The 17901-nt window shown below is 37.4% G+C and overlaps 1 protein-coding gene across 1 annotated transcript in view; it reads right to left on the bottom strand.

Annotated features, from left to right (window-relative positions):
• Positions 1 to 17901, bottom strand: part of nrxn3a (neurexin 3a) — a gene marked incomplete at its 3' end in the record, with an annotated part of 287852 nt that overhangs the window by 206126 nt on the left and 63825 nt on the right. Inside the window, exons 8-9 of the mRNA XM_081347500.1 lie at positions 6225 to 6663; positions 3591 to 3974 (exon numbers count right to left, since the gene is read on the bottom strand). Coding sequence (XP_081203626.1) covers positions 3591 to 3974; positions 6225 to 6663 — 823 coding nt within the window. The remainder of the gene's footprint in view (positions 1 to 3590; positions 3975 to 6224; positions 6664 to 17901) is intronic.

Below are 17901 nucleotides of genomic sequence, written 5' to 3'. Positions count from 1 at the left end.
GCTAAAGTAACATACAAAAAAAAGATACAATATTGTAATATGTAAAAATGTTAAATTAAAATTGGGCCTCTATAATGAATCCAGCACTGTATTCATCTCTTTAACCCCTCAGAATGTAGTTTTCTGAGCTCATATTTAGTTAGGGTGTTTGTAATTTTAAGCGTAAGATAAGCGATGACCTTGAGAGATCCTAGCTGCATTCTGTATAATAGATTTAATAAATGTTAAGGAAGCAGAATTCAGTTAATTCAGACTTTCCAGCTTGCGTTGTTTTATATTCCAGCAAGCTATTCAGTGAGGGAAGTTTCCTTTGTTTAGAATATAATTCATGCCAATCAAAAAATGACAGAGAAAAAGACACATTCATATTTATATTCATTAAGTTTGTAGGCTTTTGTTTAATATAAATTTATGTGACAGAACATGTTTAGATGTTAAAGCTGACTAATCGAAAATTAACAAAGAACATCTGTAAGTATATAATAGATTAATATAATACATAGAATAATAGATCAATCTGTCCATCTGTATTATCTTTTATCATTATTATTATTATTATTATTAGTAGTAGTAGTAGTAGTAGTAGTAGTAGTAGTAGTATTACTAATTTCTCATCTGCATTTAACTTGCTTTACATTTGTTTATCAGACATTTTTCCCAAAGCAACAAATGAATCACGAGCAATTTATCATAAAGCTGTCAACAATATTAGCTTTACTGCAAAGTAGTACAAAGTAGTATAGAAGCTAGCTTAATAAAAAAATAAATCCATTAAATTCCCTTCACTAAACTATTACAGGCTAACTGCAGCACTTCCATACTATAAATTTCAGTCCAGCACAATGTCAAATTTCCTCAATCTGGAAAAAAGAGGTGTTCGTCAGGGTTGAAATGCTGAGTGTGCATTAGAGAAAATCTGAAGTGTATGTGTACCGACAGGAGTACATCGTGGTGTGTGACAGCAGCCAGTTGTCTGGCCCAAGCAGCAGCTACAGGCTTCTATGAAGCAGATAATAGATCTGGACAAATATCAGGTAGTCCTGATATCCTGGGTGAGGGTTTAAGGCTATAACACACACACACACACACACACACACACACACACACACACACACACACACACACACACACACACACACACACACACACACACGCACACACGCACACATGCACACACACACACACACACACACACACACACACACACACACACACACACGCACGCACACACGCACACATACACACACACACTTAACATCAAGCAAAGCACGCATTTCTCACAGCGCATATCCTGTGCAATGAAGTATGCGAATGTCCTTGAAATTCACTTCAAACTTTCCAAACTTTATGAAAGCTTATTTTATGGTTGATTCAAGTGGTGTTGTGTGTGCGGAATTGGAAGCAAGCAGAATATGGGTGTTTCTCAAGCACACGCAGCATCATTGCGCATCTGCGGTTAATAACTCACCCAGAACTATAAGACATTTGAATACTTGTCTCAGATGGTGCATCCGATGATCCAAAGTCTATGATCCAAAGTCGTACTTCTATGTAAATGCTCTTCAAGCATCTTAGCTAGCATCCCTAATAATTATGTAATTAAGTGTGTAATTAAGTGTAATTAATAAAATGAATTGCTCTTTTAAATTTTAGGGCTGTCTAGTCATTTCAGTGTTTGGTTATTAGTTCAGACATGAGCCATGCAAATGAGCATTCCAGGTGCACAGATTTCATTGCTATCAATCACAACAAAGAGTTTGTGTATGTTTATGTGTGTGGGTTACTGACACTTAGAAAGCTGAATATTTTGCCTTGTGGCATAAGTGTAGTCGAATGACAATGTTTAGAAGCATCTCTACTCAGAATGAGAATAGTTTGATGCCCTTGCAGATGATTATGACTGACATTTATGGCAAATGAATGTGCAGGAGGTTGATGTACAGTCTGTATTCTCTGTCAATGGAGTGTTAAACTGTTGTATGTGACTTTTACATCTGTCTAAAAACATTGCACAAAGACAGAAGATGATAGCATTCCATGTGCTCTAACAACACAAAAACAAAACAATTAATGTCAATGTCAATGTCTGCCCCTATTAATCTCGAGACATATTTTTGTTATTTAGAGCATTTTCTTTCTCAGAAACATGAGCCTAAAATCAAAAATTTGAATGTCCTGGATGTTTTTGTGAATCCATCCCATAAGCTACCTTTTTTTTTTTTTTTTAAAGCAGCAAATCAGAAATTGGAGTAATGATCACCAAGATAATCTTCACATATGACCTAATCCTTCACATATGACCTAATTATTATTATTGGGGTAATTCTGACCTTACCCCAATAATAATAATAATAATAATAATAATTATTATTATTATTATTATTATTATTTATTTCTAATCTATTTGCATTTAACTTGCTTTACATTTGTTTATCAAACATTTTTCCCCAAAGCAAAAAATAATGCAAATCACAAGCAATTTATCACAATGGTGTCAACAGTATTAGCTTTACTGCAAAGTAGTACAAAGTACAAAGTAGTATAGAAGCTAGTTTAAGAAAAAAAAAAAAAATACATAAGCAGGCAAGCTACATACAATACCGTTGTTGTCAAATAGTATTGGTGAATTGATACGTTATAGAATTGTTTTCTTGACAAACAGTGATGCATATTTCGGTCTGTATTCATTGAAGTATATAGGGAGCTGTAGATACGTCACTGTAAACAGCGTTTACCAAGATGGCAGGATGAAGAAACTTGACTTAAAGGGACTTGGCAGTACTTGGTTCAAATCCTTTGAGAACTACTGATCTGCTGCATTTAAACTACAAAAGTGATTATCAAAATATGTTATATAGACCAAAATTAAAATAAAAAGATAACAATGGTTTCTTGTAATATCAGCTAAATGAATGCGGCGTAATTCAGCCCATAAGAGAATCCAGTTCTCATGCCAACATAATAAGCAATTTGCTATGCTCAGTGTTCACAGACATGCTGGAAGTCCCTCTATTACCTGGTTACCTGGAACCCCTGCGTACCGGCCCATATGGAGTCATTCATGCAGCCACAACAGACTCAAGCTAAAGATTCACAACCACTCAAAAACCCATTCATTTCCTCTACCAAAACATTTGTCTCAACATTGTTACATTTCACTTAATTTTTCATGCAAATAGTAATCTCTTTGCCTATGAAATCTGCAAATTTGAAGATCTGTATGTGGGGTTGGACTTTTTCCAAGTTATGACATCATCACAGGCACGACTCCCCAAACGCCGGAGAACATCAGCTTCCATACAGCAACGTGCTGAGATATTAATGAGCTTATAGTTTAACTGATTATGTGAGAGCTAATCTGCTGTTTACAAACAGCAGCAGATGGGATTTTGTAGGTGAGAAGCTAAACAAACTAGCGTGACGGTGATTGTAAGTTGTCTTTTTTTATCATTCAAATGTTGCAATCGAAACTAAACCCGCCTCTCATGTTTATTCTATAAATAAAACGAAAAATGTATTCTAGAAATCCAGGCTTGTTGATTTTATATGAACTAATAAAGGAAAAGTAAATGTAAAGGCAGATAACTCACCCCTCTCGCAGGAGCGGGACCAGTAACCGGTCCCTGTGCAGTCGCAGATAAAGCGATTCCATCCTTCTTTGCACACGCCTTTGTTCTTGCACGGATAGCTGTCGCACTGCTTGACTGGCATCTTGTTGCAGGAAGGTTTGATGCCTGCACCATTCTGGTCCTCAGCAATTTGTCTGATGTCCTTACTGCGACCGTCAATGAACAGGTCCCGAATGCATCCGACATAGCCGTAGTTTAGCATGGCGGTCCATAGTTCAGTGGGAAGGATTAGGCCTGCCCGGTTATCAGGGAGGCCGCCTAGGTACATGTCCCCCTCCAGGTCCAGGATCTCATTTTCTCCACTGGCAGTGAACGGAGTGCGACGGCTGTTAACAGATATGGTGCCTGGAAATAATCAAAAGTGAGACAAAGATTATATGAGTAATCTTTCAAAAAAAAAATATATTCACAGAGTTATTGTTAGAGGTCCAAAACCATTTTATGTTTTTTTTTGTTTTTTGTTGCAGTTTAGGTATGTGTTTAACCTCTAAAATGTCCCCAGAGGTAATTTTAATCTGACAAAACGTATGGTTAAGAAAGGGATAATGTACACCCAGCCGGTTGTTATCGCGGAATAAACCCCAACAGGGTGATCAGGACCCCGGCGCGAAGCGGAGGTCATACCACTCATACCATACAGTCATACCACTTATTACATGGTATTTCACCACATAAATAATTATGAGGATAAGAGATATTGATGAGATGAAACCGTTTTAATATCGTACTTGTTTGTTATCTTAAATTTCATTACAGTGTACAAAACAATCGTCACAAAATGGCAGCAGCTGCATTTATATGAAACAAGAGAGAGCGAGTCCGCGATACTGGATGACATAATTAAATAACTGTTTTAATATTTTATAAGCTCACCAAACACGAAACATCAATGAGGAAAGATTGTTCCTAGCAAGCGTAAAATGGTGACTTTAGTGACAGTAACCCAGATGGGCCTATGTTATCAGTTTTTACCAGTTGTTATCGAGGGATAACATCCCGCTGGATGGCACAATTAAGTGGAGGTGGGACTAATTTGCATATTCATGGATCCACGTATACTAAATGAAACAAGGGTGTTATCAAGCTATTTTAAGGACTGAATAAAAAAAAATTAACAGGATTTTTTGTTTATGTTAAATGTTAAAATACTTTCAAAGTACATGCTTTTTCTTTTTTTTATCTGGACAGACTGTAAATTAAACAACTGTAAATTACTGTACTGCATAATCTCAGACAGTCTGTCCTGTGTCCGCTGTGCACAAGAGACAAAGATAGGGATATAATGACCATCCATAGACTATGAGATAGAGAGAGTGGGGGGCTATGAGAGGATTATTTCCTATTTATGACCTCATCGGGAGTGTGTGAATCTTGTAAAGCGGTGTCTCTCATACAGACACGCAGATGTAAACAATGCATCCCATGTGGGGAACCAGGGATCAATGGGAATAATCTCTTCAGAACTGACACTGGTCCAGTCACCCACATGGCTCTGTCTAAAACCTCGCATTATTGATATCCTACAAGACCTCCCAAGGGCCCTGTGCTATGAAGTGATATGGAGTAGTCGTCGATCGATTCAGGAACAGAGTGCCAGCGATTCAAGGGCAAAGAAAGAAAGAAAGAGGTGAATGAGGATCCAGAGAAAGATAGAGGGGATAAACTCTAATAGAAAGTTCTGTCAAAGTAGATGTGAAATGAAAATGTCAGCCTACTTTGGACTAAATGTGTCCATTATTGGTGACTAACCACTGCGCTTTTTGTTTAAAGCTGTTATCTTTGGGCTGCAGAGCTTAACGCCGATGGAAAACACACAAGCAATTACAGTATCCAACCGATTTAATAATGAAACAAAGTGGGAGTTCTTCATGGGCTTAAAGGTAAAAATTGGTTTTAAAAATAAGACACAATTTATCACAATGTCTTTATTTCTAAGAGCATATTACGGTACCCACATCGAAAATGGAAATATAGGATATGTCTCTTTAATTTTACTTATAATGTTAGTAAATGGTAGTAATTTCTGTCGCAATTTTTATGTACAAGGCCATTTTCAGCACTCTCTCTGACCTTTAGGCCTAACCTGTTAATATGGGTGCCAAATTGTTTTTAACTGCTTTTGTGTGTGAAACATGTTTAGAATAACATTTTTAATTAGTAATTACATTTTATAATCCTGTAATCTCTTTGCATGTGAAACAAGTCACTAAATAAATAATAATCAATCATTAAATATTAAATAATACATGAATACAATTAATGATTATTATTATTATTAATGTTATAATGATTACTGCAATTATTATTATAAAAAAATGTCTAATTCTCATATATTTACATTGAATTACTTGGCATTTATTTATCAGACATTTTTACTCTAAGCAACAAATGAGAAAAAAATCACATTTATCATAAAGGTGCCAATAATACTAACTTTACTACAATAGAGAGTAGTGTAGAAACAACCAAATAAATAAATACATGTATGCATGTATGTACTGGATTCAAATCATTTATTAAATGTGTTAAGCATGGTATAAATAACACTTAAGTGTGTGTGTGAGTGTATTTGTCTGAGTATCCACACACACTGACCTGATCTTCCATCTCGCTGGATGTCCACATGGTACCAGGCCCCGTCGTTCACCTTGTTCAGTGTGGCTTTTACTTTGATAGTCCCAGAGCCCATGTCCAGCAGCAGGTACAAACTTCCATCCAGAAGCTCCACTGCAAAAAAGTCTACTTTTGTATTCTTTTGGCTACGGGCATCCTTTCTTTCCTGCTGCTTCCCGTGGGTAAAGAGAATAAGGCCGTTTGGTTCAGTGGTACGGAAGTCGAAGGAGATGGAGCCCATGCGTTTGGTGTTCCACTTAGGTAGGCTGATATAGGCCTCGGGCGTCTCGAACGAGATGGGGTCCAGGGTGGCCACATTCTCGCACTTGAACACCACATCTCCCTGGATCTTCATTTTGGGGTCCACAATGCGGGCGAGCCGGGAGAGTTCCAGCCTGATGTCATTGTTTTTGTAAACAACCTGTGCGGATGTAAGCAAATAATCAGTGAATGATGATGATAATATATGTGATATCTTTATCTGGTTTTCGAAGATAATGAACATGAATATGCAATTTTCTTTTTTTTAAATGCTAGATGCTAAATAAAGACACCAGCAAGGTGACTTTATTCAAATATGACCTGTGATAATACCAATAGGCCAGGCCACTGCCTACAAATGACTGTCTCTCAGTGGTAATTGACTCAGGCTGCGCTGGCACAAGCATGTGGGTCTGGTTTCCTTGATAACTATGGTAATGGGTTGACAAAGCCGCAATGGCACTTTCTGCCACAAAAGCTCTAAAAAAAATCCTGCCCCCTGCATGCTACCCAAATCTCGTGCTCTGGGTCCTAGTGCCTGTCAGTTGAAAGTAAGACATCGGTTATGTGCTCTTAGCATTTGCATAGAGTTATATATGTGGTAAAGGGGCATCTGGGATATTTTTTGCTAATTTTTGTGCCTTCCTTATTTGGCACAGTCTGACCGTTAAACCAGCATAGAGCATATTAAACCTCCAAACGCTGAAGAAATTTGCCGGGGTGTGAAATTGCCCGTTTAAGCTAATTTCTCCTAGAGGAGGAGATCTTTTTTTGTGGGTACATTTTAGAACATCACACTGTTTGTGAGTGCAAGCTATCGTCACAAACGCCCCAGCCCTGATATTACAGTTAATCCTGCACGTTGCGGGGAGAGAATCAAACATCCTCTCAGGTGCAGGAAGGACAGAGTGGAATGGAAGGATTCTGTTCTGTTCCTGAAGAAAAGTCACTGCGATTTGCAGGCTTTTCTCTTCTGTCGTGCTTCTTATCTGATAGATCATAAATATCATTCTCCCTGAGGGGAATCCATTTTTCAGACAAAGCCATAGGTTGGTTCCTCGCATCTCATACAAACATAGTCATTTTTCTCTACAAGACTAAAACTGCTAGCTGAGGACTCTTATTGTTCTTTCAAAAACAGTATTTTCCCTCTGTAAACCATCATGGTGCTGTCAGATAGATTGACGTACCAGGCTCTGTTAAAACTCTTACATCATGAAGGTAAGATTACTTCACCTGCACAATCAGAGACATTCCAAGCACTTATTGGTCTAGAATATGGAGTGTATATTATAGAACTCCATGTCTCAAATATTGTCATGATGGTACAACATATATAGACTGTGTTTTCTTAAAATCAAATATCAACTACAATTATTGAAATTCATACACACACACACACACACACACACACACACACACACACACACACACACACACAATTTAATATAAGAAAGGGAAGGATTGTATACTCAGAGAATCCCTGCATGCATAACATAGGCCCGAATTTGACCTTGAGGATTTCAACATGACTGAAAACTGCCAGACACTGATTAGACAATGATTGCTGTTATTTGTAACATTATCATTTCTATTTATCCTGTCTGGTGCATTTTTCATCACCTAAATCAAGTTTCATCTTGCAAATTGTCCACAACATCAGGGGCAGCCATAGTCTCTGACACAAATTGATACTCTGCAATTTGGTCCATTCTTTGGCATTGTCATTTTGATGCGTTCAGGCGGCCCGTAAAATGTCAGCCAGTTAATTCAGCTGATGAGCCGCTCATAGATGTGAAATATCCACACCCTTCCTAGAGTCTTGATTCTGTAACCTAGCTCGAAAATCACATTTAAGTTGTCTAAACCGTTAAACCTCTTCACTGAAATATTCTTTAATTGCATTAATTGACTTCTGGAGCATGGTGCAAACCATACAGTAGAAGAAAAGCAAAAAATGTCACTCATACAAAATAAGCATTTCAACTGAGAACAAATATTTGTTCCCCTGGGAGAACAGAAGGGTTACTAGAATAGAGTGTCCATAGAAACCTGACATTTAAATATAATGCCAGGCCTTTATCTAACAACACCTGGAATGTAGTTTGAAGGGAAGGCAAGCAGCTGTAACTGAGACTCCACCTATAGATAGACATGAGAAGACTCACACCAAGGATCTGTCTATCTCAGTTTTATGGATTCGGCCAACGTAAGGATTGACTGGTTCCAGACACAGAAAGAAATCTGTTTGAGTGTGGATGAACTAAAAATTTCATCAGGTTGTTATCTTGCCTTGCAGACTCAAAAAAAAAAAAAAAAAAAAAAAAAAAGGATAGATTGAGCGATCTTTCGTATGTAAGTCCATGCTGTACAGCTAAGCTATTTACAACCAGAGAAGCAATATGTTCTTCCCAAAGCTTCTGATTAAAAAGTTAAAAAGAGCTCATGTGTAATCTGAAGTGCAGTCCATTTCATATATTGTATTATTGTGCTCCTGGGTGTCAATTCTGCTGAAATATATCTTTCCACAAAACTCCAGTGAATTAGAAGTCTGGGTTATGAAAGACAGTACATTAAATCAATGTTGTCTACTCTCACTAACTGTAATGAGCTTGAGATAAGTAAAGGGGCATCTGCTTGAGTTTGACGCTAAGGTTCTGTTGTAGTGCCAGTGCTGTTGAGCTGAGAACTGGAAGAGCAGCTATGCACATTTTCAGGGTCCTCCTCATGCCCGCGGCCTCCTCACTGCCTGTGCTGGGCCTGTAGTGACACCCGCATTCATCATCCACAGCTGTCTGCTTCTACTATAAATCTCTGTCTACAGTGCCTACCCACCACTCTCAAGGAATTAATAGCCCCCAGGTCAAACAAGGGAGAACGTTTGGAAATCGGTATTGATTATTTACTAGTCAAGCATGCCAGGTGGCCCTTTGTGGATGTTTTGCATGGGAGCTCGGGGCAATGAGGTGCAGAAAGGTCTAGATGGCCTAGTTGGACATTGTCAGGCTAACAGGTCAAGACTCGCTCAGCCAGACATTTGACTATTGGCATAATAGCATCTGGTCTGGTTTGCAGCTTAGAATCATAACCAACCACACAGTGTTAATTTCATTGACGAATAATTTGTCAATTTTCATCAACGCCATTTTTTCACTGACGAAAACGAGATGATATTGATAACCAAATAAAAACCCGTTTTGAATGACAAAAACTATCTATCGTCTTTTTCATTAAAGAATAAAAACGAGACAAAAATGTTACCCCAGTGAAAAATAAATATATTAAAATATATTTGAAATTCATTTATTTTATGCTAAGTATACTACAAACAGATTTATATATTTATGTAGCCTACTTAATATAAACTAGTGCAGTGCCCGTGCAAAATCAGTTTTTGTGTGTTTTTATTAATTGTTGGTTTGATGTGTTTGAGTGCTCATTGTTACAATTACACAGCAATAGTTCAGTGACATTTTTATTTGTGCATGGTAGAAAGTAAATACTGATACTAACATAATGACATACAATAAATATGGAAAATTGAACTACATGGTTGCAAACCAATTTATAATGGCGATATTAAGTGGCATGTATTTGGGAATCTTTAGTTTAAACTTTGTTGTCATTGTGCAGATTACAATTATAGAGACAATGAAAGGCATTTAGCGTCTAACCAGAAGTGCAAAAATGCAGAAAAGTGCAAAGTGAACAGTATAGACAGGTAGAGCAGTATAAACAGTATATGATATATAGTGCAGTAGACAGTAGTATACAGTTAATGAAGTGGTATGGTGTACAGTAAGGATATGGGGATTTGCCGTCACAATCGGTAAGAGGAGAGTTAACCTCGTTTAAGCCTGCATAGCCTTCATAAGCTATCCTGTTGAATAGCCAGGGCAACTATTTAACATAGCATATTCAACATCACATAGTTACAGGCTAACTTCAGCGCGCATGACACAGTAATAACTTAGCATTGAGACCAGGCTATGCTTGAGCAAACAGTTTGTAAATGGTCTACTATAAATGATGGCCGTGAAAGAGACTGTGAACGCATTGAATAGGATATGTTTAGTTGGTGAATAGCATAGGCTACTATTACACAGTAGCGATAACGTTAAGCGCACCAGAATAAAATATAATATTCAGAAGTAAACAGTGTAGCTGACTTACAGATTCAGTTAACATCCACAAATGAATAAGCGCGACGATTCAGAGAGCAGGCTACACAGTGAACTTTGAGAAAGCGCTACTTAAGCTCCGCTGCTTTCTTTGACCCTCTCCGTCTCTGGTCCTGCGCTGTGCTCACTCAGTGTGCAGTGTGAGAGGGGGAGTGGCCTCTGGTCCTGCACTGTGCTCACTCAGTGTCAGTGTGAGAGGGGGAGTGGCCTCTGGTCCTGCACTGTGCTCACTCAGTGTCAGTGTGAGAGGGGGAGTGGCCTCTGGTCCTGCGCTGTGCTCACTCAGTGTCAGTGTGAGAGGGGGAGTGGCCTCTGGTCCTGCACTGTGCTCACTCAGTGTCAGTGTGAGAGGGGGAGTGGCCTCTGGTCCTGCACTGTGCTCACTCAGTGTCAGTGTGAGAGGGGGAGTGGCCTCTGGTCCTGCGCTGTGCTCACTCAGTGTCAGTGTGAGAGGGGGAGTGGCCTCTGGTCCTGCGCTGTGCTCACTCAGTGTTAGTGTGAGAGGGGGAGTGGCCAGTGGTAGAGCGGCAAAAAAAAAGCTTATGTGTGCTTCTTTTACTCATATATTTAACTATATCTTTTGCATTTCTTATCCAAACAACGTCAAACTTGACACTGCACGCACTTGTGCCCGTAGCAAGACACCTGTCAAGTTTGAAATCCATTGAACTAATGGTCGAATTAGTTCTGTCTGTGTGTCTGTTATGCGAATAACAGACACACAGACAGACGTTCCTGTAATTTATAGATATATAGATACCCTTAATTGTAAATTGATACCCTAGATACCCTAAAAGTATACCTAAATTGGTATACTTAAAGTCTGCTAAATTACAACAACTAATTTTGTACTTGATGCACTTTAGTTATCCAGAAGTAGTGCTGAGGTCCAACTTAAGATATACTTTAACTATGCTAAAATATTTAATTATGCTAAAATGGAACAATTGCAAGTATATTTTAGGTACACTTTAAATATACTGCATTTAAATTATACAGTGATAATACTATTCTTACTAACAGTGATATTAAACACATTTTAGGTTTAATATTAAGAAATTGGCATTGTGCAATAAAGAAGTACTCCAATTTAAGTTTAATTATAATATTTATATCAGTAAGTCTCAAGCGATATGTCAGTAAATATAGACTCTTTAGAGTTTTTTCGCGATTGAACGGACAAATACACACAATTATGTCATAATGTCCGTTTTGGTGAGTATTCACTTAATGTCTTATGTGTATAAGTGTATTGGATCGTTAAGTGAATTGGAGGTCTTAAAGTGACAGAAGCCTAACAAACCTGTTGCTGTCCATTAATAAAATGTTAGTTCACCCAAAAATTTAAATTCTGTCATTAAGTACTCACCCTCATGTCGTTCCAAACCCACATGACCTTCGTTCATCTTCGGAACACGAATTAAGATATTTTTAATGAAATCCGTGAGCTTTCTGTCCCTCCCATAGGCAGCAAAGCCAAAGGCCCAGGAAGGTATTAAAGACATTGGTTCAACCCTAATGTTATGGAGCGACAAGAATTCTTTAGGCAAAAAAAATAAAAAAATAACGACTTTATTTAACAATTTCTTGTTGATCTAGTAAGCACAGTGCAGCGCTTCTGGGTTCTACGTCAGAATAAAGTTGTTATTTATGTTTTGTTTTTGCGCACAAAAAGTATTCTCGTCGTTTCATAACATTAACCTGTTAACCGTTGTCAGAGCGCGGGCGCACTGAAGCGGTTTTATTTATATATAGTTCAAAGTTACTATCAGATTTAATGTTATAGACGAATCCGACGAGCGTTCTGTGTAGGCTGCCATCTTGTGGCGACGCCATTACTGAGCTGTTACTAGTATGTAAACAAACGTCCGTGATAACGCAAACGCACCCTCGATGACAGCTACAGCCAGGCAGTATTGTTGGGTTGATGATGTTAGACAGTGGCCTCCAGTCACAGATGAAGGTACAAACGATCTTACAGATTATTTATGAAAATAGCTTGGCAATAACTATGCTAGCTAGGCAAGCTAACGAGGAAACTATTAAAAGATCTGTCCATTTGGCAACAATAAATAAATGAATGATATCAAATAAACGAATTGATGTTTTTCATTTGTGACCATTATCTCATTTTCACATTTCAAAAGGAAAGGGTAAGGTACAGCTAACTGCTAGCGTTGTTGGTTCTCAGAGTGAGAGTCACAGTCAAGCAAATACAGTAATGTTACTAACGTTACTGCCCCAACGTGCCCCTTCGGTTGTTTTAAAGGTATTCAAGAGTATTTTCTCCTTCGCCTGGCATCCGATGATCAACAAAATGCCAACTACAGGTCACTAATAGAGGGTCAAAAAAATTATCTGAGCTCCGTATGGGTTGGTCAAATAATGCACACTCTACCAGATGATAAATACATAGTTCTTAAAGGACCTGTCCGATTTTCTCAGACCATTAACAACACTTATACAGTTCAAATAACTCTGCAGAGGAAGAATAGTAAAGTTGTATATGTAACGTTAGTGACAGTCGTAAATCGCAGGCTGTTTATTCCAGTGGACGCAACCAAACCAATAGGAGGCAATGGCGCAACGCTACCCAGCAACAGCTCAGTAATGGCGCCCGCTTACTTCCGGTAGTTTCGCCGGATTCGTCTATACCTTGACAAACTATACATCATTAAAAAGATATAAGACTCAAGTTTCAGAATTTGACCACTATTGTATTCTGAGAAACTTATAGCGACAGTTATTTCTTAATTTGTGTCAGGAGTTATGAAATGAAAAAATGAGTCGATACCTTTAATATGAATTATGCGCGTCAGCCGCTTTCATTCATAAAAAAACTCCCGTGCTGTCGTCATGACAGCGATACACAAAACAACGTCTTTCTAGGCTTTAGCTAAAAAATGTGCAGATTTGGAGAAATATTGATATATTCTCATAGGTTTACATCAGATTTCTATAGACAGGAATAATATTTATTGAATGTATACCCAAATGCGTCGATGTAATCATTATGAGCGTTTGCATACTCTGTTAATGTGTTTTCAATTCATACCAATAGCCTGAGGGCGCCCTCGCCGCCCTGTGCACAGTATTAGAACATGAAGAAGTGCCAATCATGTGACAATCCAGGAAGCCTCGAACACACACACAGCTAACAACAGATCGCGCTGTAACATGGAGAAACAGTCGTTTTGAAGACAATAAACATGTTTGCTATGATATTTGAGTTACCTGTGTTTTTCAATCCATGCCAGGTATTTCCATAATAATAGATTAAATTTATAATGTAATGCTAATCTATATAGAATCGTTGTGCAGAACAGTATTAGACATTCTCTGACAATAGTATATTTTCTGTCTGATTTTTTATCTGAAGCCAAATTAGATCACAGAAAATTATTTAAAATACTCGATTTGCTTTATAAAGTAAGTTTATAAGCACAAACATGGTTTTAATCTCATAAATTGTCGTGTATTGATGGTGTGCTAAGCTAACATGCTAGCTAGCCCTAGGTGCACCTGCCACCTAGAAGTTATATTTTTATTATTTTTTGAAAGCTTACTGAAATGTTTCTTTATTCAAGAAATGCATTAGATACAGTTTAAAATGTAAGGGTGAACTTTGAGAAAAGAAATTGGTGATTGAAAGTGAAACCATATGAATAGCCTGTGAATAGCCAGTCGTTAGTAACTATAATGCAGACAAAAGAAATGCATATTTACAGCCATAACCAGGCTGGAGAGGTGTGAATGTGTGCAGGGGGAGACTGAGACTGAATGGGGCTCGTTTGCACCACAAAACAATAAAGACAATATACTGGATAGATGGTTAGAAGATGGCAATAAACATCAGAAGCATCTTAGCGTCAAATCAAAATAAAGTCACATGACATGGTCTTGAAAAACATTTCACTAAATACAGAGTTTTGGACTTACTATCTTAAGATTTTAAACATCAAATGTTTAGACATGTGGCATTAGCTGTAGTGCATTTCTAGATTGCTCCAGGGCCAACTTCAATTTTATTTTCATGAGGATATTTCATAAAAAATAATTTCTAATAACTTTACAAAACTTTGAAGCTATTTATAACAATTTTTGTCATTATGACAATAATTAATTCTACATTTACAATAAACTGCCAGGTGTCAGCTTTCAAATGAGATCATACTTGTGCTTTTAGTACAAAGGGTCCATGAACTGTATCTGTTTCAGTTTGGGTATGTCATTTCTTGGGATTTTTCAAAAGTGGGGTTGCAGCTTAACAGGTTAAGGTTGAACCACTGTAGTCACATAGACTATTTTAACAATGTCTTTACTACCTTTCTGGGCCCTGAAAGTTGCAATGATGTTGCTGCCTATGGGAGGGACAGAAAGCTCTCGGATTTCATCAAAAATATCTTTATTTGTATTCCGAAGATGAAAGAAAGTCTTACGGGTCTGGAACCACATGAGGTTGAGTAATTAATGACATTTATTTCGTTTTTGGGTGAACTAACTTTTTTTTTTTTTTTTTTTTTTTTTTAATTAAAAAAAAAAAAAAGAAAGAAAAATCACTCAATGTTCATGAATGAATAACTTAAATAGCTTTAATAAGGATTCATCTACATTTAATTTTTACACAAAAATATGCATTGCTAACATAAGAAACCTACAATCTCCACTTTCACAAAGAACTTATAGTCACGTGACCTATGGGAATAATTATCATCAACTTACTGTTGCTAGCCATTTCTGGTAGTTCACACAAAAAAAAAAAAAATCTTTCATCATTTACTCTTGTGATGTAAAATCTGCACGTTTTACTTTCTTCTGCATAGAATAAAACAAGATCTTTGAAGAATTTTGGAATATTTCATATTTTAATTTGGCATTTTTATATTCTTCATTTTATTTTTATTTTATTTTCAGTTGTATTAATTTTGTTATTTGCTTTTGCATTTTATTAGTTTTTTTATATATATTTTTATATTGCTTTCAATCATTTTTATTTTAGTTTTAGTTTAGTAATTTTAGAACTTTAACAAACTTATTTAAATTAAACTTGTTTGTTTTAGTTGCCAAGGCAAATTTGTAATTTTAATTAACATTTCTAAGTTTTTCCCCTCAGTATTTATATTTAATTTTATATCAGCTTTATTTCAATTACCAAATAATAATAATAATAATAATAATAATAATAGTTTTAGTTAACAATAACAGCACTACTCAAAATGTCTTCTTTTATGTTCCACAGAAGAAGAAAACACTCATACAGGTTTGGAATGACATGAAGGCGAGTAAATTATGACAGAGTTTTTTAACATTTTGAAGTGAAGTGATGCAGTGTTTTATTTCACCAACATATTTTAAAATATCTAAGATACATATCCATTTCGTTATCAAACATTACTTGACTGATACAGAAGACAGAGATCTCTCCTGCTGTTTCAGGCTGGCCAGTATTCAAGCTCTAAGCTTTTGCCAAATATTAACAGTCCCGCCGTGCTTACTGAAACAAATCTGCTGGATAGAGAATGAGAGACAGAGAAAGGGAGAGGCTGGGGCAACCTATCTATCAGAACTCTCAGACCTGTCTCGAATCCATAGAGCGGTGCTGGCTCTGGAGCAAATGTCCAGAGAGCAGGGACAGTTTCATCCAGCCGGCCCAGCAAAGTGACAAATGACAGTCACCATGCACACATTCTGGAAACTGATTGTGATGGCGGAGCACAAAGGAAGGGAGCGGATTCCAGCTCGGCAGTGGACGACGCTCAGTATCCAGTCATTAGTGCTGGCAGACCCCCGTGCAGCCACACACCCCGCCATACCCTGATTACTGTCCTTCATGCTCAGATAGAGAGTCAGACACAAGGTGGGTCTGAGGAAGACTATGACCTATCAATACAATAGTCTGTTTCATTTGAAGAAAGAAATAACTTTGTTGTTATCTGCGCTAAAAAAAGCTAGTCATCCATTTAATTTAGAAATATGGCATGGTCTTACAAAAATGTGATTTTATATGCTAAGACCATTTTTGTAACCTCTGTCCTATATACACTAAATAGCCAAATGCAGAATGACTGCAGTAGGCATCCTGTGCCACAGGGTGGTACACTCCACAATACTACACTCTACTTCCAATAAAAGACAATTTCACATAGGTTTAACCATTACAAAAATACTCCCAGAGCAGACAAAACTGCGTAGTGAATGAAAGTAAAATAGATGGAAATTAATATAAAATAAGAAAACATAAAAAATATATATAATAATATAATATAATATAATAATATTGTATAATTAAAACTAAATAAAAAAACATAAATTTTAAAACTAGACTTTTTGGAAGAAGGTTTTTAGTGTGTTTTGGTGGTGTTTTTATTTTATTTTATTTTTTATTTGTTTTACTATTCTATTGTAACTATAGTGATTGCAAACACAACTACAGAAATAAGAGTCTGGACATTTTAGTTACACTCAACCTCATCTAAAAATACAATACACCACCCTTAAAGGGATACTTCACCTCTGGGAAGATGAATGCGTATTTAAAATAGTTCATTTAAGTATTAGAAATGTGAAGAAATTTTTGAATTTGGAGCTTACTAGACTGAGAAAAGCCAGAAAATGTATTTTTGGCTTATGTGGATGAAAGACAACAACTCCCAGAATGCACTTGCTTCACTGCCTTAGGAGGCCACGCCTACCGGTAAGAGTGCGCAGTTGAAAACAACAAGGCTAGCCTAAGTGATGAGTTTGCCAGGGATTTAGAGACCCAAAATGTCCGGGATTCGGCTTTTGCGTTCTACAGTCGCCATTCATTCATTATGTTTACTGTGGCGAGCAGGACGAGGCTGACGGCCGCGGGAGAACGGCGCGAGGCCGGTGGTGTCATTACTGAGACGCGCCGGGTCTCGCGTCTCTCACGGAGGAGCAAGAATTTTCTTAGCAATGATAAAACGCACATCAACCAATCACTTGTTTAGCGTTCATGTAAACACTACATTCAGATTCACCAATCGGAATGAATTCAGTTAGATTGAAACAAAAGGTGTGCATGTAAACAATGAATGGCGACCGCAGAACGCAAAAGCTGAATCCCGGACATTTTGAACGATCTCGCCCGCCGGACAAGTCCGGGAAAAGGAGGATGGTAACCCCTACTTACTCAGCTTTCTCTTACTATTCAGCTTTCTCCACAGAACAAGAGCCTGCTAGCTTAGCTTCCAAAG

This window comes from Scardinius erythrophthalmus (genome assembly GCF_964197995.2).
Source record: "Scardinius erythrophthalmus genome assembly, chromosome: 19".
NCBI classification, from domain to species: domain Eukaryota; kingdom Metazoa; phylum Chordata; class Actinopteri; order Cypriniformes; family Leuciscidae; genus Scardinius; species Scardinius erythrophthalmus.
The sequence above is the reverse complement of the archived record's forward strand: the minus strand, read 5'-3'. Positions and strand labels throughout refer to the sequence as shown.